Genomic DNA, 22,217 nt, shown 5'->3' with positions numbered 1-22,217 from the left:
TGGTTCATATAGCCGACTTCTGTTCAGCTGGCGTGAGATCTGTACTGAAGGGATTTTCATTCACAGTATAGGCTTTCATATTGCTGTATTGCGTTTTTTTCATACAGTGACAAAATACTTGCTTTTGTTTCGTGGTTATAGATGATTCGGGTGAAGGTTTGGAATGAGTGACTGCAAATAATGATGTTTTTCTGAGTGTAAATGAGAGACTGCATTTGGGTGTGATTGAGGAAGAAGGGGTGCTAATGTGCCACAAGCAAGGGAAGAGGGGATGCCGGCCTAACCCCTGTACTGGAGATCACAATTGGCAAAATTGTATGAAAGGTGGGTCAAGGGAAAGGCGTCTTTGTCACTCTGCCTCGCCACCCTCGTGGTTAGAGGTTTATGACCCAGAGCTCTGTTTAGAATAATTGGCTTGATCTATGTTTGTTAGGGATTAAATACTTTTCTGTGTTACTGACTCGATAGCCGCGTGCATGTGGTCCATTCCAATTTTGCTGCTGTAGACTGTAAATTTCCCCAATGTGGGACAAATAAAGGCTATCTTATCAAGGAGCACCCCGGAAGTCCGCCAAGGTATTTGATTATTGGTCAAGTAGTGTGGTGGAAATTCCGCCTTCAGTATCCACGATGAAAGGGACTTAGTTTCACCATTGAAGACTGGAATGCAGAAACTTTCCGAATCAGTTCTTGTGTTGTGTTTGGTTTGGTTGTTCCTGTGGTATGCCATTGCTGTCTTTGTTCAAGTCACGTTACGCCACTCACTGTGCAGTTTAACCACCATGTTTTTATTTGGTTCAAAGAAAACTAACCACAACACACCCGTAGTCGATTTCTAACATTCTTACCAAGCACAATATCCTTGGGTACATGTATGAATGAGCTCCATGTTAAAGGTTTTGGAAAATATACGTTGGTAATTAGCTAGGAAGGTGGTAGCAATCTTTCTAGTATAAACACCGTTATCTATATACATGTAAACCATTTTTTGGGGAGAAGTTGTGTTGGTGTGACTTTGTGCCATTTGCAGTTGAACACATCCTGCTGCATTGTAAATGTCTGATCTCAATCGTCCGACATGGGCTTCTTTCTACCGTGTATGTATGGTAGTCTGCGTCGGGCTGGCATCTCTGTTTGCGTTCTTGCGGGTGATGGTTGTGCAACGGCTGAGAATCTCATTAGTCTGCGGCCTGGGCGGCACCTTGGGCGTTGAGACGCTCTTGAAGATGTTTGGGTCGGAGATGGCGGGCGTCATTCTTCCGCCGTTTGCACTTTGCGGACTCAGCGTGTTCCTGCTCGGCGGCGGAGGGGTGCGGCTGTGGAGGCGGTAGTCGTCGGTGCTCATGCTCATGCTGTCGATCATGCTTGCCGAGGACAAGCTGAATTCGTCGCTGCTGAAGTCGCTGTCGCTTGTGAACTCTGTCTCGCTGTCCCAGGTCTGGCTAGAAGGAACATCGCTCTCGGAGTCATTCTTTACCATGATGATGGGCGTAGGGACATAACTTGCATTCGGAGGTAGGGTGTATCCTGGTTTGGGCGATGGGGCACGTTGTGTATTCGGAGGTAGGGGGTATCCTGGTTTGGGCGATGGGGCACGTTGTGTATTCGGAGGTGGGGGGTATCCTGGTTTGGGCGGTGAGGCACGTTGTGTATTCGGAGGTGGGGCGTATCCTGGATTGGGCGATGCGGCACGCTTTGGAGGTGGGTTAGGTCGCGGCTTGGGAAGTGAGACGGGGGGCGGCTTGGAGGCTGGCACAGTCGACGGAGGTTGGTTTAGGACCTCGGCGGATCTAGACAATTGCCTGGTCAGGGGTCGGAGGAGATTGGATGCGGCGGGCCTGGCAGTGTTCATTTCCTGGAGGTTGTCTTGAGAGCGGGTTATTGACTGTGGCTGCACTGTCAAGTTGGAGGGGGACAGAAGGATGGGACTGTTGTGCCCGTGGTGGCCTCTTCCCACATGGCCGTAGCTTGGGGGCTTCAGATACATACTGGGGATGTAGCCAGCCTTGCCTTGGTATCTGTGGAAAGCCAAAGATTGAGTTAAAATCTTGAAAGATCGAACAAAGTCCCTCCACTGTCAGAAATAACCATTGTGGGTGCAGGTGTGTTCCCAAGACATGAAAGTCTCGTGTCTGGTGTCTAAAAGCAGTGCTATCCCAATGACAAGCCATTTTATCCCTCGTCTCATTGAAGGTAGAATCAATTTGCACCAATGTATGGACCTGGTATTTCGTAAGCAATTTTTAGACCCTGAGGCATAAGTGTCAAAGTCAAGGCCCTGGGGCCAGATCCGGCCCGCCACATCATTTTATGTGTCCCACGGTGTCATGTGCATCATTTTTCATGATCCTTGCTGAAATCTATACCAGAATGTAAAATTGTCATGGGTAATAAATAACGTTGAGATTTTACATCGGCCCTCCGAGGGAAGCCGTAACTCCCAAGTGGCCCGCGACAAAAAATGAGTTTGACACGCTCGCCTCTAAGGTATCGCAATTCATGCCCCAGTGGGATAGGGGTACGTTTCCAAGTCCTAGAAGTCTTGTGTCAGGTGTACAAAAGCAGGACCTTTGAGGGTAGCACCCCACTGAATGTCTGCACTTTGTCAGTGCCATGAGGCGTAACTAAGTTACAGGTAGCATGATAACCTTAAACCCTAATTGTGTCCTGTTCTAACCCTAACATCCCAGTCCTCTAATAAAGAAAGGGGCACCTTATAAGGACCAAAAGAGACGGCAAAGTTTAAAAGTCTCAAAAGCAATTTTGTCTTTGAGTACAGTGACAGACGCCAGCCCTCGTGTCAATGGTTCCAAGAGCACTCCAATCACGGTGCTATCCATTCGTACAACGGAGGAAAACTTGTAACGCTCTTGATATTCTCAATCAGAGAGGTCGAATACCTGATGAGCCACCAGCCGTTTTCCGACTTCTGCAGGACTTCCACCGAGGCACCGATGCTCACTGTTATTTCATCGTCTTTAGTGGATTTGTAGCTCTTGGTTACGGTGTAAAACAACCCTAATGGCGACAGAGAGTCAAACTAAGTGATGTATTCAACACATTTGAGAAAAAGAGCTAAATGTCTCCAGTGGTTGGTGGTGGTTCTGTATTTTTACCTCTTTCGGGAAGTCCATCAATATTGTCCTCTTCCGGTTCATCGTCCGTCCTCTCCAGGTACGGAGCAGGAAACCAGGCCAAGCACTTGTCGTCATTCTCCACGAGCCACCAGCCTGAAACCAGCCAACGGAGGCTAAACATCAGAACTGGGTACTATTCCGTTTTTGGTCCGAAGTTGACAAAGCTGCTTTGCTCACCCGCTTTGTCCTTGATGAGCACGTCGACTTTTTCATTCAAGGCCACTTTGAACGGCTTGTTCTTGGTGTCTTTAGTCTCGTAGGGGGCCACGCACCTGTAAGTCTCCGTGCTGAAGGGCTGGGTCACATTGCCACCCTGGCTGTAAATTAGTTCTTGTTGGGCTTGGGTTTCGGGGGGCATGATTATGACACTGAGGGAGGGGCGGAAAGGAAAAGTGGATTTAAATATGGTGCAGAACCAGGCCCAAAAACATGACTGGTATAAGTTCAGTGAAGACTTGAAATTGCCTATAGGAGTGAATGCTTGTTTGTCGATATGTGCCCTGGGCTTGGTTGTCATCCAGTTCAGTATGTTCTCCGCCTTTTGGTTCATAGCCAACTGGCATTGCATCGAAAAAAATAAATGGACTGCAGGAAACAGGCCTCGGGCAAAGCTGCGCTAAACTTGTCAACTAAGGTGTGTAAGCATGCCTGTAATTATGCACCGTTTCGCCTGACACGCTTTGCGCTCCGTTGAGCGCTTGGAATTTTGTCAAGCGCTTGAAACGTCGTGTTTTTAGCTGTGCTGGAAAGAGGAATTGAATTTGAGTAAATGTGCTTATTTTTAGTAGGCGGGAAAAAAACAAGGTTTTAAGTTGATTACAACTGCACTGCATTTAGGCAGTGATTCTTTTGCGTGCTACCAAATATTTTTTTTAGCTCTTAAATTTTTGGGTAAAGATGTATATTTCATCCCAACAAATTTGTATGCGCGTGCATCTCCCCACAAAAGACACTTTGTACGTTTTTCAATACGTTTAGATGCGAAATGAATCCAGGGCGGTTGGACATGAAAGCAGAATTTGATTTGGCACGATTTGATGCACGTGCGTCTTGTCAATCAAAAAAACAAAACAAAACAAAAGCGCACCTGGACTTTTAACCTGCATTGAATTTGGCAGCAACGGCTCTTCGCAATCATTTTGTCTTTCTGATTGTATGGCTCAAAATCTCAAATGTTAAAAATGTAGCGTGACTTCTTTTTGCTCAGTGTGCATTTTTATGTGTCAATGCGACAAACTAACATACCCGTTCTTGGAGTACTCGGCCTGCAGTTCCTCATTTTTAGGGTGGAGAAACTGGATGAGGTGCACCGACTGGTTGACCTTCGGATCGCAGCTCAGCAATTCATTGCAGTACCTCTGCAAGGGCTTAAGGTAATTCAATGACTTTGAGGTGCCATTCTTCTGCCCTGCTTTGGCTTTCTTTGTGACTGCAAGCATACGTGACACTCGGGTTAGGCTCTTAATTACCTACACCAATGCTGAGTGAATGGGATGAGTAAATACCTTTAAATTTAGGCACAATTCTTTCTGATTTCTTCATGCCGGGGAACGCTTTCTTGATCTGCTTCTGTTCAAACGAGACAACGTGGCACATTTAGCGACGGAAGCGTGAAACGCGACGACATCATGAAAGAGAGGTGTTTTCCACGTACGTGCATTTTCTTGAAGTCCTCAATGGTCCTGTAGATGACAATCTCTTCCTCGTCTGACCAAAGTACCGAGGTGATGTACATCTAGAGGGGGAAAACCGTCGCACGTTACAACTTTTGTTTCCAAAAGATTCAAAGTCAGACGAGAAAAACAGGTGCCTTACTTTTTTCTTGTCCTTCTCCATCACCCCGGTTAAACGGATGCTGATGGGGTACCTCTGCGACGACATGACTTATCCAAAGTCGGACTACGCCCCTGGTCGGCAAAATAAGGGTGCGTGCACTTCTGCGTGCCGTTCGACAATGCAACGCATGGATGCTCTGTCGTACATTTATACACGAGCCACCTGCAAAGGCGTGGCTGCTGACACCACAGTAGCTGCTATGTCACTTACGGGAAAGTCCGATATTTCCTCAACCTTTGCGTCATGTCACAAAAAGGCCAATTAATAAAACAGAGAGAGAGAGAGAGAGGAGAAAAAAAAGGGCAATGAAAAAAATAAATCAAGAAATGGAACCTTGAAGCTGTACAATTCAATTGCAAGTACATTTTCTCCTAGAGGTACAAAAAAAAAACCAAATTACTGAATAAAGCAAAAATTAAATGCACATTTAAAACATGAAATAAAATCTGACATTATAGAATTAAGCTTATAGTTATGCATAGTCTTTTTTTTCCACCCACCCCAGTACAATGTTGAAGCACAGTTCAGTTGTACTCTAACTTTGAAGTACAATATTTGCATTTCATCTTCAGGAACTGAAAAACCTTACAGACTGTATTTGCGTGTAACTTTTGTGAAACCTTTATGTGCAGTACATCTGAATTGACTCTGTCATTTACCCGATATTTAAGGGGATTGTGCAAACAATGCATAAGGCCAGGCAGCTTTATGTCCCGCATTTCATATACAAAGTAACTTCACATAATGAAAAGTACAACATTTACAAGCATTTACAAACAGAAGAATTTGAGACGTTTTAAAAGCAAAGTAACAAAATAAGACGACTGAGATTACTAACAGAATGTACAGTGCAAGCACGTGATTTTGGAGTTACTCTTGAGGCGGATTTTTCTGTTAGCAGTTTATTCCATTTGCGTGCAGCATAACAGCCAAATGCTGCTTCACCGTGTTTACTTTGAACTATGGGCTCCACTAATTGACCCGAGTCTGCAGACCTCAAAGCCCTACTCGGTGTATATCCCAGTAGTATTTCTTTCATGAATTCAGGACCCAAACCATTCTATATTTAATAGGCCAGTAGCAGGTTTTAAAAATCTGGGAGCCGGTGTAAATCCTTTTGGACTGGAGTAATATGTGCCGATTACTTTGTTCTGGTCAGCTACAGCATTCTGAATGAGCTGCAGCGATTTGATGCTCTTTCTGAGACACTCCAGAAAGAAGACTGGTACACTAATCAATACGACTGGAGATAAAAGCATGGATATGCTTCTCCTGGCTTGCTTGGCTCATGCGACCCCTCAATTTGGGGATGTTTTTTAAGGTGGTAATGCTGTTTTGACATGACTGCTGAATGTAGAATACAAATCAATCAGCAGTCCGATGTGTCAGACTTGGTCTTTGGCTTTTAGAGAAAGTGACTCCAAGTATTCTCTCCCGTGTGCACACCCGTCCCGACTAGAGTACAATGGCAGCAGCTGAACGTCGACGTTTTATAATTTTAATTGGTGAAAAAAAAAATAGCCGCGCTGGCACTACCGCATCCACGACGCAAGTTACGGTAATTTAAAAATCAAAGCATGACATATGACTCCAAACGGATTTCAATGGGGTTCCGCAAATCACGGCTCTTTGGTGGTTGCGAACATATTTCCAGCTTACACAATAAACGTGGGTGGCTGCGTCAGAAAACCCGGCAAGAGAATCGCCACACCTTGGAAGTGCAAAAGAACAGCGCTTAATAGACAATGGGAGAAATATGGCATAATGCTTTTTGTCACAGTAGCTTCTGATAATATATTTCCTTTTATTGAAATTTTTTGTTTTTTTTTCCTCGACATCCCTCGCGATCGGCTTGGGAGCTAATGGTCGATTGTGATCGACGTATTGGCCACCCCTGTTCAACAGCAACCTCTTCAGCCTTGTTGTTTCCGCCATGTCTCTCAGGGCTTCTTCACCATTTGAAACCATTCAAGCTCATGTGATCGAAGCTAATCAATATTTTCATCACACATTTCCAATTTATGGAGCATAGCAGCACTTTAACTAACTCGCATGCCATTGTCATTAAAAACACATACGGGAATGTCCTCATGAATTACGCTCAAATTTACTTACCGGTAAATTAACTTTCACATTTACAGTAGATAAATTACATGTCATGGCTGATGGGTCTCGTGTTTTTTTTTTAATTACTCTAGCAGAGCTACTTGCCAATTCTTTGCTATGTAGTGATTGACCTGATAAGTGATGTAACTATTTCAACAACAAAAATGTGACTGCATAACATCCTACAACGAATGATTTGTTGAAACGTCGTTTGTTTAAATTCCACAGCATTACGTCACTTGGAAATATTTGCTACATGTGAGTGGTGTCAATTTTTTTTCTTTTACCTAAGCATCTTGCTGCCAAGGAACTATGCTGAAGTGGGTTGAGGAACTGATAGTAGTGGAAATGGTTCCATGTTGTGGCATCTTTGTTCTTAGGAACTATGTTGAAGTGAGTTGGGGAACTTCATTCAGACAAACATAGTCTTTTTTGCACCATCTTGTGGCATTTTGGTATCAAGGACCAATGCTGAAGGGAGTTGAAGGAGCTTCAGTTTGACAAAAGTGCTTTGACCGAATCTTTGTGCCAAGAAATAAACCAAGACAACTCTTGGATGGTCTTGGTGGCTTTCCCCAGCCTTTATTCCAGTAGATTTTTGTTGTTGCTGCGGCAATAGAATCTGTACAACAGATAAAATATGATAATAAGCATGATGCTGCAAGTCTGATTGATCCACTTGGCTGACTTCTTCAAACCAAACTGCAGAAGGATTAGTCAATGAAACGTAACAAAACCACCAACACCTCCTCGTCGTGCTCAGTGCCAGACACCATGTGGTGAAAATGTAGCGTAGCATGATCCTTGAATGAAACACCCACCGCCCCCCCCCAAAAAACAAAAACGCATTCACTTCTGCGTGTTTCAAATTCCAGCTGTGATTTAATTTGCATAAAGATGAAGTTTAAATCATCCCTGAATAAATAGGGCATTATTTGTTATGTAAATTTAGATGGCAGACGACGTGAGTGCCAAATCTGAGTCACGTACACATGGCACTTGTTCTTTAGTCAACAGTCGAGTTAGGATTGGATTGGATACAACTTTATTGTCAAATGTACTGTTTGTGTACCATACAGCACAGATGAAATTTCTTCCCTCTCAACATAAAACAAATTAGCGGCTCTGCATGCCGTTTTTTTAAAATCAGTGATGCAAGTTAACTTTTCCACTTTTTTTATTGCGCTGGTTCCGAATTGGCTCTGGTTTTTTTTCTCTCCCTCTCTAGTACGCTTATTTACGACCGAGCGCGCGTTACGTTCCAACTGCAACTCCTCCCAAGCGCGACGTTCGCGCATAGTGAAACGAGCGACCACCAGCGCCGGTTGTAAACAATACAGTCGTTTTGGACAACGCTTCTGTGCAATTACATAATCTACACGTGCAACTGCTGAAGACACGAAGTGCGTTGCTGACAACTAGTGGACATTGTGGTGTAAATCAGGTCTAATGTGAACAAAAAAAAACGTGACACACCCACACAAATCAGTTATTTATTTTCCCCCACGGAAACAGATGAATCCAACAATTTTTCAGTGTGGTGTGATCAATCCCAAAAAGTGTCAAACCGCGTGCATTTCGTCGTCAGTACCACTTAAAACAGATCCCAACCTCTCAAAATTCTAACCAAATTGAGAGGCATTACAAAGTTTGGAATACAATTTTTAATCTTTTTTTTTTGAGTGAAGCTTTCAAAACACTGAACGTTTATTACACACCCTCCAATGTCTTCACAAAGTAACTTTCCCTGTTAAGTTACAAAATCTTTACCACTACTTTTCCAGGACAGTCACGGTGTCCTAATGTGGGTAAATAAGATGCAGTCGGTTTCAAGCAAGCAAGTTTATTATAGACTTAGCTCTAGCAGTAGTCGCACATACGTCTTCCTAGACTTCCTAAACTAACGAAATTTTCCCCCGGCATCCATACCGTTAGCGCTTTCAAAGTAAAAGCATTACAGCTATTACCACACACAGGACCTGGATTAAAATTGCTTTGCGCAACAACTTTCCTGCCACAAAAATGACGACACAATCGGAATGTGACGTTACGTGACTGAATTAAAAAAATTTTTAAAAAAAGCATTCATACTGTAAACTGCTTTCTCTGTCGATTTAAAAAAAATTACAACTATTTGCTGTATCATGACAATATGGAAACGGGTTCTTGATCATTGGTCCATGATGGTTGATAATCATTTAAACGCAATGTGTTACTGCACTAGATTACATTATTTAGATTTGACTGAAAGCCATCTTGTCATGTATTAGTTACTTTGACTTCAAAAGGCAAAGTTGTCTTTCTTGTGAGTAGAAGTAGCATGTGTTAAAAAAAAAAAAAAAAGCCAGTTTACAAGTGAAAGGTGGACATCAGCAGGTCTTGCGGCCACTGTGACACCTGTTCATTGTGTCCATTGGCCCTTCGCTCTTCCTCAGGACTCAAGGAGCGCCTTGCAGCATACGAGATACCGAGTGGGATCCAGGCTCCCTTCTGGGCAGCCAGTGGCTCTCTCGCCACCCGCATTTATTTATTTATTTTCGCATCCCATTTGAAGACCAGGGCGGCGTGAGTTTGAGCCCTCCGTGACAAACACATTATCTTTTTCAGCGGAATTCATAGATGGGAATACTGTGCTCTCGAACGTGGCTCAGATTGAGTGACTGATACCTGGAAGAACGTTGGGCATGGGGGGGTTGGAAGAGAGAGAGAGGTTTAAAAACACTGTTTTGATAGTTCTTTGATTTGCTCTCAACTAATTTTCAACACTATAAATTGTCCAAAAAAACCCCCTGACAGACCAACACTATCAATTTGGGGGAAAACACACGCGCGCACACACACACACACACACACACACACACACACACACACACACACACACACACACACACACACACACACACACACACACACACACACACACACACACACACACACACACACACACACACACACACACACACACACACACACACACACACACACACACACACACACACACACACACACACACACACACACACACACACACACACACACACACACACACACACACACACACACACACACACACACACACACACACACACACACACACACACGCGCGCACGTGCGCGCACGCACGCACGCACACTCACAACATATTTGGTCATACAAGATGTGATAAGGCGGCCTGGTTGTCCAGTGGTTAGCGCATCGACCTCATAGTGCAGAGGTACCGGGTTCAATTTCAGCTCCCGCCTCCCTGTCTGGAGTTTGTATGTTCTCCCCGGGCCTGCACGGGTTTTCTTTGGGTACTCCGGTTTCCTCCCACATTCCAAAAACATGCATGGCAGGCTGATTGAACACTCGAAATTGTCCCGGGGTGTGAGTGTGCATGGTTGTTCGTCTCTGTGTGCCCTGCGATTGGCTGGCAATCGGTTCAGGGTGTACCCCGCCTACTGCCCGAAGACGGACGGCTGGGATAGGCTCCAGCACCCCCTGCGATCCTTGTGATGATAAAGCGGATCGGAAAATGAATGGATGAAGATGTGATAAGAACTCAGTAGGTGGATTACTAAATATTGTACAGTTCATAAGTAGAAGCACAGCTTCACCTGCGCTTGCTTTACTTTGCTAATTATACTAGCCATCCATTCTAATTGCTTATTATTTTCATTCATTCATTCATTCATTCATTCATTCATTCATTCATCTTCCGAGCCGCTTGATCCTCACGAGGGTCGCGGGGGGTGCTGGAGCCTATCCCAGCTGTCTTCGGGCAGTAGGCGGGGGACACCCTGAATCGGTTGCCAGCCAGTCGCAGGGCACACAGAAACGAACAACCATCCGCACTCACACTCACACCTAGGGACAATTTAGAGCGTCCAATCAGCCTGCCATGCATGTTTTTGGAATGTGGGAGGAAACCGGAGCACCCGGAGAAAACCCACGCAGGCCCGGGTAGAACATGCAAACTCCACACAGGGAGCTGGAATCGATCCCGGTACCTCTGCACTGTGAAGCCGACGTGCTAACCACTGGACTAAGCCTAGTGTCATGACTGACCATTCCGAGCTCCTGTGGTAGTAGTAACCCTCAATCGTGGCTGTGGACTTCTGGAAGCAGATGTAGTAAAAGCCTGCAAAGGACGCACCGCTGATGTCCTTGATGGTGTGATCGGGGACCAGGAACTGCTCCTTTGGGTGCGGAAAACATAATAGACAGACGCAGAGTGCAAAATTCACAACTGGAGGAAAATGTAAGTAAGTAAATAAGTGAATAAATAAATAAAACTGACTTTCCATCTCATGAAGACGTAATCGCTGCGTTCCAGTGCGTCATAGTCAAAATCGTCAGAGTTGAAGCTTTTGGCGACTTTATAAAAAGCCTGAAATTTGCCCTGCAAAAAAAATAAAAAGTCCATTCAATCCAAGTCGAGCTGCAATAAAACTGTGAAGTTCTTGCTGGAGTTCATAGGTCATGATGACTTACCCAATGTTTCCTGTCCACGTCCTCATCAGCATCCCACTTCCTGGTTAAAAAAGGCCTCTTTCTACTTATGATTTCACCAGCAAAGAACGTTGTGAGCGTTGGATACTCCTGGTTGCACAAATTTGAAGAAATTGTCAAGGAAAGGGGCGGATGGGGAAATCTGTCACACGTGTGTCGGTTTGTTCGTTCATGAAAGCTAACAAAATAACAAAAATTAGTCAATTGTAACGGAAGCAAAAATGCTCAAAAAAATAAATCATACACCAACAGAAACTACATTTCACTTACAAAAACTTGAATGATAGCGAAAAATGTCAATTTAATAAATGAGCCTTTGCTCTAGATTTTAAATGCATACAGCATGGCCTTCAGCCGGAAGGTCGAAAACGTATCTGGCAAGTGTGGTCCTTTCACTGGCCTGTATATTGTGTTACGTGTGGAACACATCAGCAGAATTCAAGCCACAAATCCACTTCAGAAGTTGGCAACTCTGCTGGTATATTAAGATATTTTGTGATGTTTCCTTTAACCAATGTATATCTTCTCAGAGGTAAACTCTTGAACCTGCTTTGGAATGATTGCAAGTGAGATAAACCCTTTGGCTTGAACCTGCTTTGGAATAATTACAAGTAAATGATTGCAAATAAGATAAACCCTTTGGAATGCTTTTAAATGATCACAAGTGAGATAAACTCTTGAACCTGCTTTGGAATAATTGCAAGTAAATAATTACAAGTCCGTGCCACTTGGTTACACAACAAACAGTGTGGCGTAGGGAGGGATGAGAATGGCCACTCACCTCTCCCGATGCACACACTTTAGAGGATAAAAGGAGGGGAGCGATGCTCCTCAGCAGAGTCCGCTATGGGTTTTCCGTACAAACGCCTAGCTCATATTGAAGCTCACTCTGCTGAGGGTGTTGGCTCTCCACCCTACTGGCACACGGTAAGAGTTCTTTAGCTTCATACAACTTGTTTGAACTGTGTTATCATTTCTGTGTGGGACCAATAAAGTGCCTATTGTTGGTAGCCAGAAGTGTCTTGTCGTTATTTCTGAGTGCCTATCTCCGACGATCCTTTATAAAACTTGATATTCATTCAAATTGAGTATCAGAAGTTTTTCAAAACATCTGCAAACAGGGGTTGGAAAGGGAGACCATCCGAGCTAAGCCTTTGAGTTGCGAATGCATCTAACTTTAGACGCAGTATGGTGCACTGCACTTATGGTACTTCAAAGTCTGCAGACTGATATACAGGATCTGCATTTGATTTACAGATGTTTTTAATCATTATTTTTTTGTGTTGAGATTTATTACACATTACTTATCATAGTGTTCTCTTAACCCTAGAGAACCCATGAACCGTTTTCTTCTTTGAAAAATGATGAATTACTGTATACATTAAATGACTGCTGTATGTTCAAACCTGGTCTGAAACAAAGTAAACTCAATTCAAAAAGAAATAAAAACAAACTCTAATGAAGATTCCAAAACTACTGCAACTCCGGTTGGTACCCAATTTTTCACTTGTACTGCTTATTTTATTTTTTTTTAACAACAACAGAAAGTCTAAGATTGGAGAAACGAGAGCAAATATCAGTTCCCTTTGCGGCAGTAAACACACCACGTCAAATTAGATCCGCAACTTGACCTGCTGACATGTTTACGCGGCATTTAGTTTCACCCTTGAACATTCTGCTCCCCTTTACAGCCCCGTCCCGTCAAGGTATTACATAATGAAATGGAGGGACACTTGTCTGAGGCATTCAGGTCAGCACTGCAGTGCGGACCTGAAAATAAACTCTGCGGCGAGTCCCCAAGATAATGACGACTCCCCCCGATCTCGGGCCAACATTCCCACTCACTTGCCTCAGTCAGGCCGCTGATCTTCAGATATCCACACAAATATGAATCCTCCGGAGTCACATGCTGCAAAACAGAATAAATACATATACTGTATTTTTTTTGTGTCAAATCTGACATTTGAGATCTAAAAAGATGCTACCAAGCAAAGTCAAGCAGCATTCCATTTGTTTTACAATGCTCCTCAACTGCAGGGAAAAAAAAAACTTCTCTGGATCTGCTCAAATGTTCAGTATATCTGTATCGTAGACCCAAAATATTTCATTATTCCCCGCTTTGATTTTGTGATTTAAACGTTTTGGAAACATTTTTCAAGTCCTTTCCCATCATTTGAAAACTGAACATTTTATCAGACTGACAGTGCAGACAATGTACAAATTGATCGTTATTCGTTTACGGTTTTGGTGCATAACAAATTGTTTATAACTTTTTTTCTGAAGTTAAGAGCAGATGTTTGATAACAGAAAAATAAGAATATTTATGGTTGGGAGGAGATTTGGACATTTTAACTCAAACAGGCTTTTAAATGAATGATAATTGTAATAAAATCTCAATTCTGCATTCATTTCTTACGACATCTTGTCTTCACACTTTTAGTCTTTTCCTACATCCAGAAATTTACATTGGATATATTTTAGCTTTAATTCCCTCCTTTTTAAATCGTGCAAATGAAATCAACAAAACCAGTCAATAGTGTCGATTAATTCGATAATCGCCGAGATGTCGATTAATTAGCACAGTAATTGTTGCAGCTCTATTACAAAGTTTTAGTTAAATGCAAAGTTGCAACGAAAGACATTAAACTTTGGATATCTATTTTATAATTGATATTTCAAATGTCACACTCGCGTCCAACAGGTCAACGATGTAGGTCAGCGTGGTAGTATTACATGTCAACATCGACGTGCCAAGTAACCCACCGTACGTCGCAGATCAAGCTAAAAATAATACCACATAACGCAAACACAAATAAGCAGAATTAAAAGTGAGCGTGGCATTTACCTGCAAAACAACATCCACGTCGTAGGCGCTCCCTTTGCTCTTCTGGTAGCCCCGAAACTGGGAGCCGCTGTACAGCACCGACGTGGCCACGCCAGGCTGTTGTCCATTGATTGGGGCGGGCGGCATAAGCGAGCCCGGTGTTGGACAGGCCGCGTCGGAGGCAAGGTAACATTCGGCTGGGACAGGCATGGCGAGCGGTAACGCGTCACCGTCGACTACCGTCATGAACTCGCGAACAGGAAAGCGCACGAACGATATCTCTGAGATTGAAAAGTTTGGACAATTAATTTTGACCGGCGACCTCAGCAGGGCTCTGAATGGCTAGTTCAGCGTCCCGAAATCTGATTGGTCGACAGCTGACCGATGTGCGGGTCCTTTTATTGGTTACTGCAATATCGAGAGGCCTTCTGGGACATGTAGTACTATGACGATATCCATACCTGTCAACTCATACGGTTTAGCCATAGTTCATACGGATTTTGTGGTGAATCTTACGTATATGGCCGTATCGCACAAATCATACGGATTCTGAAAATGTCCGTTTTTTTCACCAAGTCCAAATGATTTCGACTTGGTGAAAAAAGTAACGCAGGAATACAACTCTGAACACAGTAATGCCACGAAGTAGAATGATGATTAGATATTAACCAGACATTGTATTATGGATATCTACAATAAATATCATTGAAAATCTCGTGGGGTTTTTTCTGCCGTTATTTTGACATATAAAATGCTTTGGTATGTTATAAGATTTTTTTGCTCTTTATAAGGATTTTTTTTGGTAGTTTATATAGGTTACGAATCAACTGAAAATCACTCACGGAGTTCCTCAGGGGTCAGTGCTTGGTCCAAAACTATTCATCTTATATATGAATGATATCTGCAAGGTCTCAAAACTATTTAAATGTGTCCTATTTGCTGATGATACAACTTTCTACTGTTCTGGAATAAATCTGAAACAGCTCCTGACAACCGTAGAAAACGAATTAAACAAATTAAAAAACTGGTTCGACAGAAATAAATTGTCACTTAACCTGAAAAAATCGAAGTTAATTGTTTTTGGCACAAGACCAATCAAACACCAAGCTAAAATTATGGTAAACTCAATTGAAATAGAAAGAGCGTATGAAACCAAGTTTCTCGGATTAGTAATTGACTCAAAACTATGTTGGAAACCACATATCGATAACGTAAAAAGCAAAATAGCCAAGACCGTAGGATCCTCTACAAAACCAAGGAAGTGCTAAATAAGAGATCTTTGTACACATTATACACTTCATTATTACAGTATTACCATATATGACCTCCTGTGTGGAAATATGGGGAAATACCTGCAAAACAAACACACTCCCTATTCTCAAACTACAAAAAAAAAGCAATTCAAATTATTAATAGATCAAAATATACGGAACCCACAAATCCACTATTTATCAAATTAAATACGATGAAATTTTATGACCTGGTTGACTTTAAAATCGCCCAATTAATGTACAAAGCACACAATAACCTGCTCTGCCAAAACATTCAGAAGTTTTTTGAAATTCGAGAAAGCAACTATGAATTAAGAGGTACCAATTTATTCAAAAAACTCAAAACAAGAACAAACATCAAGCAAAGAAGTGTATCTAGCAAAGGTGTTAATCTGTGGAATAATCTCGAAACGGACCTAAAAATGAGTAAATCGCTTGCTGAGTTCAAAAACAAATTCAAAAAAATAGTACAAAAAACCTACATCAATCAGAGTTAAAATGATAAATTCTAAACATTAAATATAATGATAAATCAGAACTAAGTTGATAAATAGAGAAAGGTATTGAAATATCCATTATGAATACAAGAGAAAATTGACACAAGAGTGCCAGGGTGAGGATGTATATAATCCCGATACAAACCAAAAGTTGTAAAAATATCACGGTTAAGGGTAAAATATGAGCCTTAATGGAGACTTCTTCTTACTTTTTCTTTTCTGATTGATATAAAAATGATTTAGTAGATATAAACACATAACGGGGTAGGACTAGATAAGTTTTTTACTTCATCCTACTCCCTTGAACATAATAACTGTGTTGAATGAAGACTGATTTCTTTCTTTTTACTTTTTACTCTACCTTATTTTCTGTCAAATTATTACTGTATATGTTTTATGTTCAATAAACAATAAACAAAACAAAAAACAAAAGGTTGGCGCTCCAAAAAGTTGACAGGTATGGATATCTGCTCCAAAAAAAAGGACTGACAACTCAAATCACCTGAAATGTGTTTTTTTACGTTCGCACCCGTCTTCTCATGTTTTGAACGTTGGACTAAAAAATTGTGTTGAATGGAACAGTTTTATCTATATTCTTCTTGAACGCTGTTGAAAGACAAATGTAAATGCTATTTCCAAAGAAAATTGTCTTTGTTTATCTTTGTCAGCATGTAGTGCGATGAGCAGGAAAAAAAATCATTTAGGTTTATCACTCTTCCACTAGGTGGCAGAAGGTACAATTGATCTTTATCCACCTGTTGGCCTTCTACAATAGAATAAAAAAATAGGTTCAACTGAACAGGCGTAGGTTAAATCTGTGTATAAATTGAGGCTAGAAATTTATACAATCAGTAGTCATACTTTTTTAGACGTTTTTGTTTGGTCAAGCATGCCATGAGATTTTTTTCCCCTTCTACTTATGAGTTCCTTGACTAAAAACAGTTTGGGAAGCATTGCTACAGATGCCGTTTTATGGGGATGATATTGTAGTGCAGAATAGACATACTGTATACAGTGAAACCCTGTTTCAAATTTGCAAAACTGAGAATGTGCAAGAGGGACCCTCCTAAAAGAATACATAAACCAGTGCAATTGACATACATTTGTTTTCATGGAACAAATACATATTTGAGCACAATAAAATCTGTAATTGTCCTCACAACACTATTCAAAATGCATTACATCCACTCTTTCAGCCTCTCCCTCAAATAGTCGCCATATCTATGGATATCTGCGATGCGCATTCGGTTCCTCTTCAGTTCTGTGTCTTCAATCTGTGACATCACACAGGGACAACATAAGAACTGTGCACACTTGAAACACAACCATGTGTCATTTCACTACCTTACCCCTTTGATGAGGGCCACTTTCCAGGCCTCGGCGCGTGTAACCAGCTGAGTTTCCCTGTCATTGATTGTCTGTAGATGGTTGTCATGGCTGGCAGCCAACGTGTCCATCACTGTGTTTTTGTCCAAGAACAGCTACATTGAGAACGGCAGATGTCAAATGTTAGAACGTGAATGGCAATAGTAGCAAGTTGGTATTGGTGTATGAAGCCTTTCCAATTTGGGAGGCACATAAAGAGAGACCCAAAACCTTGAAATCCCGACCTAACGAAGCTGCTATTATTTGACATCCTTTCGTACACAGTAAGTACACTACCTACCATTCGAACGTCATCTGGAAAATCCTCTTCGGCTTCTCCCTTAGCCACCAACTCCAGTGTGTTGACGGCGATTTGTGTTACCTTCTGATGATGGCTGTCCTCCAGCTCTCGACAGTGGACGAATGTGTGATTGAGTTAAGGAAGGACTGGCAAAGCTTTTTGGCAAACGAAATATGGAGTTCAATCCACCCTTACGTGTGACGTCACACAAGATGTCAGAAAATCTGGAGAGATTGTAGTCAAATGAGTAGGGATTGTAAAAGTGTGGTCCTTCGAGTATACAAGCTCCCTCTAGTGGTGCGTGAAAGCTAAACTGAATAAAATGCAAATATAATTTTACAACATTTAAACCATGTTGTACAATCCAACATACTGTATTGGAATGGAGCAACAAGAGTGATGAGATGAAATAAATGTCAATCCCATAAATCTTAACAGGAAGTGCAAAAGGATATATGCCTTGAGCTGTTTCACTGAAGCTGCCGATCATCTCCGAGATGTTGCTGTCAAACTTTCTGATTGTTTCCTGGAAGTAGCATCATTTCACTGAATGAATCACTTTTGACATGGTGTTAGTGCACTAAGACTCATCATCTGCGTCGACTCTACTTCAGATCAAATTTCACATCTCACAAGTGAAGATGGGTTGCTACACATACCTCCAGGTAGCTGTAGAGTTGAAATTCCACTGCCATCATGTTGTAGCACAAAACATTGATTTCTTTGAGGCAGATGTCCATCTTGCTCTTCTTTTCCTCCTCAGGCGCCTCGTCCAGATCCACTGTTCTCTAGAGAAACAGCAGATTCGCACGCAATACATTCCTGTGATATCTTAAAATATTTGCAATGTCAAAAACCAGGATTCGCAAAGATCTTCACCAGGCATTCGCTAACAGTTTTAATGGTTGCAAACAGTTGTTCTTGTCTCCAAGAAATTTTGTTCAACTTTCCCAAATCTTTAGCGCTCATTGGGACTACGGACAAACTGGAGCTCGGTCTGGGGTTGTGTTTTTCCCCTCACTGATGATTTTTTTTTTTCATCTACAAAATCAAGGCACTGTCAATGACGATCGGACAGACTCCTGTTTTGGATCCCCGTTGGTATTTGTTTTTCAGTTTTTTGGACACGTGTCTGTTCCATTTCATTAAACCCTGTAGTACAGGTGTGCCCAAACTTTTTGGACCGAAGATCGACTTTTCGATCGACCAACCTCCCGCGATCGACCCGTTACCACTTACGCACACGCACGTACCCCATGACGAGCAACAGCCTGACACAGTGGCATGCGACGCACTTTTGCAGCCTGTTAAATATCGTAGCTCACATGTATCATTTTAAAGTGCTTCCCTCGGCCCTCTAGATTCCCATTCTTTGCACATGCCCTCGGTGAATTGCACACGAAACAAACTCTGAATGACAATAATGATAACGATAAAAGGTATAGTGCAACCGCTCTGATCACAAGCTGCAATTGCAGACTGCTAAGCGCGAACCACTCCTGGCGATGCAGGTCATGCGCCACCGTAGGTTAAAGATTTACCTGCTTTATTTAATTTTTTTGTGCACTTATTGTGAAAACGAGACTGATAGGATGATTTGGGTGCAGTGTACATTAACACAAAAATATATGTCATTAACATGAACAAAGACACACAAATAGGGTTTTTTTTTCCCCCTCGACACCCCTCGCGATTGACTTGGGAGGAGTCGGCGATCTACCGGTCAATCGCGATCGACATATTGGGCACCCCTGCTGTAGTACAATGAGAGTGAAGCTCTTCTTTTTCTTTTTGGTAAGTATAGAGATGAAAATATGGAGTGTTTACGGTTACACTTCCGCACCTGCTTATGTTCCCTCTGAAAATCAGCCAACACTTTGGATGCTCTGGATTGGCTATCCTTCACGTCTGTTTGTAGTCGACAGAAGAACGAGTTCACCTCGACATCTCTTCGCTTATACTCGGCCAAGCCGACATCAAAGAGCTGGTTGCACAGGTCCACGAGACGCTGCTCGAACGTAAATATGAAGGGTCAAGTTCATCTAACAAATATTTGCCCTCCATAGTTACAACTTGACAGCTGTGTGGAGTTGAATCCACTCCCAAGAAAGGATATGCCTCAAGCAACTCGTCCACTCCCGGCAGGCACTGTAGTTTTTTTAACTCTGTATCATTTTGGATGATGTTCTTGTACAGATAATCTCCATTCATCTGCTCCACAAAAGCATCCTGAAATAGGAATAAAAATGAAGATGGCGTCAGAGATCTTAATTGAAAACCCTCCTGTGTTTATTGACCTCACCTCATGCATTTGTAGAATCGCTTCCTGTTCTTGCTTTTCCTTCGCAGCTTGTTGTGCCTGTAGCTCCCCCTGGTTCATCTCCTCAATGTCAAGGTTGTATTTGGCGGAGGCCTTGTTCCTCTGTACATACAATGACGGCGTGACACGCAAATCGCAAAATATTTCAATCTTATAGCAGGTACGTGAATGTAAATGAGTCACGATTTGCGTTTCTTACTATATCCTCATCGATAAATATGTTGTTCAGGAACTTCAATTGCTGAAAATAGGCCACGAGGAAAAGGGTGTACTTTTCCTCATTGTTCTCCTCTGGGATAGGATTTCCATCAATATTGAGGGTGAAGAGTTTCTTGAACTTTCGCAGATAGACCACCTTTAAAGATCAGTACAGTGACATTGGCTTTGGAAACCGTTCCGAAAAATGGTCCCTGCTTTTTTTGCTTTTACAATGTGGCTTATTTAGTTACATTGTTCAGTTGATGGAGCTTGTTGTTTGCAATGCAGAAAATGGTTAGCTCCATCAGGCTGTCCATGTTTTCAATGAGAGAAATTCTGTTGTTGGACAAATTCAGCACTTCCAGCTTCTGGAGACCATTCAGACCTTCGATTTTCTTGATGTTGTTAAATGACAGATCTAAGACACAAAAAACGGTATTACCGGTATGTTAAGTTTGCATGTTCTCCCTGCCCGCACTGTGTTTGGAGGCTGATGGTCGGGTCTTCTTATCACTGCACCAAAAGACTGATCACCATGGCAGCAATCTCACCTGACTGAACATTCGGCCGAATGACCAGCTGACGTGTTTGATGTCAACCGATGACGCTAAGAGTTCTTAGCAAATCAACAGCGGTCATTTCCACAAGCAGTTTGGGGAAGAAAGGAACTCAACTACCCATTCCAAAGCCTTCCTTGAGCGGCCACCACAAAGAGTTGAGTCTGTCACTTTGTGATTGAGAGCTTAAATTTATAATAAGTAACATAGTGTAATATTTATGAATGCTGAGTTACGTTCAGCAACATGTGGATTTTTTTTTCTGAATAGCTAAATTACAAAGTATGGCCAGATTCGTACTGCACAATCTTAAGTCAAACTTAAAAACAACAACAACAAAAAAAGAAAATGATTGAAACCTTAAGGTGTGAGATGGGAAAAAATAATATGTTTTTTTCAGCGTCAAAAATATATTTAGAGGCACATAGAGTCATCTTTGATTAAAATTTGCTGTTGACCAGTGTGATCAGGATTCCTCCCATCTCCCCACCGCATGCATGTTAGGTTAACTACAAGGAATACTTATTCATATCTATATCGACATAAATATTAAAAAAACAATTTCTTACTGAGCCATGTCAGGTTAACGAGATGGTCCAATCCTTCAATCTTCTTGATGAAGTTGTTGTTGAGATTTAACTTGGTTAGCGAAGAGAACTCCCACAAGTGGTCAATCTTCTGGATGTCTGTCAGAGGAAAAACGTCATTCCTCGCAAAACATTCAATATAACGAAGCCTGCATTTTTCAACTCACTTCTGTATTCCAGACTCAATCTGAGGGCCTCCTGATAGAGGATTCCCTCTTTCTTGGCAATGCGTTCAGCTTGATCTTGGAGACCTTGCTCGAGTACGGCCTCCTGCAGAATCTCCTCATCTATGTAAATAGGGGTTTTATCATGATAACCGCTTATGTTGGATGTTTCCTTGGTGGCAGACATGACTTGATGTTACAGCCTATTAAAAAGAAAGAAAAAGATCATCTGTATCCCAATTTGTCCAAGTTAAATGGTAATGCATGAATAGACAACTGCATCGACCTTTTGTGGTCATACTGTATTTCAAATACTGTATTGAAAAACCCCCCACTCCATTTCAGAATATGTCGAATGATGCATGGAACGTTGTATTTTGAATTCATAAAAGGGTACATTAACATCGTCAGAAATGGACGTGGTAAACGTTGGTGACACGTGCGCATATTAGTTGGCTGATAATTAGCATCATACCGCTTAAAACTGTTTGCTTGAATGCAATAAGTATTTGAGTTACCTATATTAGCACAGAATATACAAATGAGCCACAGCAGGGAACACT

At 42.1% G+C, this 22,217-nt stretch overlaps 3 protein-coding genes and 1 long non-coding RNA gene across 11 annotated transcripts; 1 reads left to right on the top strand and 3 right to left on the bottom strand.

Annotated features, from left to right (window-relative positions):
* Positions 1 to 772: 772 nt before the first annotated feature.
* noxo1a (NADPH oxidase organizer 1a) lies at positions 773 to 5,119 on the bottom strand. Of its 8 annotated transcripts, XM_052049063.1 has the most exons (10): positions 4,953 to 5,100; positions 4,792 to 4,872; positions 4,643 to 4,706; positions 4,383 to 4,566; positions 3,315 to 3,505; positions 3,117 to 3,230; positions 2,901 to 3,018; positions 1,660 to 2,018; positions 1,564 to 1,611; positions 773 to 1,515 (listed from the first exon to the last, which is right to left on the bottom strand). In XM_052049063.1, the coding sequence occupies exons 1-10, from the start codon at positions 5,016 to 5,018 to the stop codon at positions 1,091 to 1,093; spliced, it is 1,650 nt and encodes a 549-aa protein (XP_051905023.1). In that variant the 5' UTR covers positions 5,019 to 5,100; the 3' UTR covers positions 773 to 1,090. The 8 variants fall into 8 exon arrangements, with proteins under 8 accessions (XP_051905023.1, XP_051905024.1, XP_051905019.1 ...); XM_052049064.1 differs by lacking the exon at positions 1,564 to 1,611 and having other exon boundaries at positions 4,953 to 5,119; XM_052049059.1 differs by having other exon boundaries at positions 1,564 to 2,018.
* On the top strand, positions 1,415 to 5,252 carry LOC127589791 (uncharacterized). Its single transcript, XR_007959505.1, has 2 exons — positions 1,415 to 1,563; positions 1,612 to 5,252. It is a non-coding gene; the product is annotated as an uncharacterized LOC127589791 (long non-coding RNA).
* A 3,306-nt stretch (positions 5,253 to 8,558) lies between these two features.
* On the bottom strand, positions 8,559 to 14,837 carry gid4 (GID complex subunit 4 homolog). Its single transcript, XM_052049079.1, has 6 exons — positions 14,416 to 14,837; positions 13,420 to 13,479; positions 11,553 to 11,660; positions 11,359 to 11,460; positions 11,127 to 11,257; positions 8,559 to 9,746 (listed from the first exon to the last, which is right to left on the bottom strand). Exons 1-6 carry the CDS (start codon positions 14,638 to 14,640, stop codon positions 9,683 to 9,685), a joined length of 690 nt encoding a protein of 229 aa, XP_051905039.1. The 5' UTR covers positions 14,641 to 14,837; the 3' UTR covers positions 8,559 to 9,682.
* A 2,480-nt stretch (positions 14,838 to 17,317) lies between these two features.
* On the bottom strand, positions 17,318 to 22,016 carry drc3 (dynein regulatory complex subunit 3). Its single transcript, XM_052049078.1, has 13 exons — positions 21,941 to 22,016; positions 21,658 to 21,857; positions 21,473 to 21,589; positions 20,598 to 20,764; positions 20,348 to 20,503; positions 20,131 to 20,250; positions 19,945 to 20,057; positions 19,672 to 19,846; positions 18,488 to 18,616; positions 18,284 to 18,354; positions 17,829 to 17,952; positions 17,512 to 17,643; positions 17,318 to 17,436 (listed from the first exon to the last, which is right to left on the bottom strand). Exons 2-13 carry the CDS (start codon positions 21,839 to 21,841, stop codon positions 17,341 to 17,343), a joined length of 1,584 nt encoding a protein of 527 aa, XP_051905038.1. The 5' UTR covers positions 21,842 to 21,857; positions 21,941 to 22,016; the 3' UTR covers positions 17,318 to 17,340.
* Between the last annotated feature and the right edge of the window lie 201 nt (positions 22,017 to 22,217).

This window comes from Hippocampus zosterae, chromosome 17 (genome assembly GCF_025434085.1).
Source record: "Hippocampus zosterae strain Florida chromosome 17, ASM2543408v3, whole genome shotgun sequence".
Taxonomy (NCBI): Eukaryota; Metazoa; Chordata; class Actinopteri; order Syngnathiformes; family Syngnathidae; genus Hippocampus; species Hippocampus zosterae.
Note: the sequence above shows the minus strand (reverse complement) of the source record. Positions and strands in the feature narration are given on the sequence as shown.

Coding starts and splice junctions, on each gene's coding strand:
- noxo1a (XM_052049057.1), bottom strand. CDS start 5,018: ATGTCGTCGCAGAGGTACCCCATCAGCATCCGTTTAACCGGGGTGATG. Junction 3,506..4,382: donor GCCGAGTACTCCAAGAACGG/GTATGTTAGTTT, acceptor CCCCTCCCTCAG/TGTCATAATCATGCCCCCCG. Junction 3,231..3,314: donor GCTCATCAAGGACAAAGCGG/GTGAGCAAAGCA, acceptor GGCTGGTTTCAG/GCTGGTGGCTCGTGGAGAAT.
- gid4 (XM_052049079.1), bottom strand. CDS start 14,640: ATGACGGTAGTCGACGGTGACGCGTTACCGCTCGCCATGCCTGTCCCA. Junction 13,480..14,415: donor ACGTGGATGTTGTTTTGCAG/GTAAATGCCACG, acceptor TCTGTTTTGCAG/CATGTGACTCCGGAGGATTC. Junction 9,747..11,126: donor TACCACAGGAGCTCGGAATG/GTCAGTCATGAC, acceptor ACGTTCTTCCAG/GTATCAGTCACTCAATCTGA.
- drc3 (XM_052049078.1), bottom strand. CDS start 21,841: ATGTCTGCCACCAAGGAAACATCCAACATAAGCGGTTATCATGATAAA. Junction 19,847..19,944: donor GTGGACGAGTTGCTTGAGGC/ATATCCTTTCTT, acceptor CTTCATATTTAC/GTTCGAGCAGCGTCTCGTGG. Junction 18,355..18,487: donor AACTCTACAGCTACCTGGAG/GTATGTGTAGCA, acceptor TGCTACTTCCAG/GAAACAATCAGAAAGTTTGA.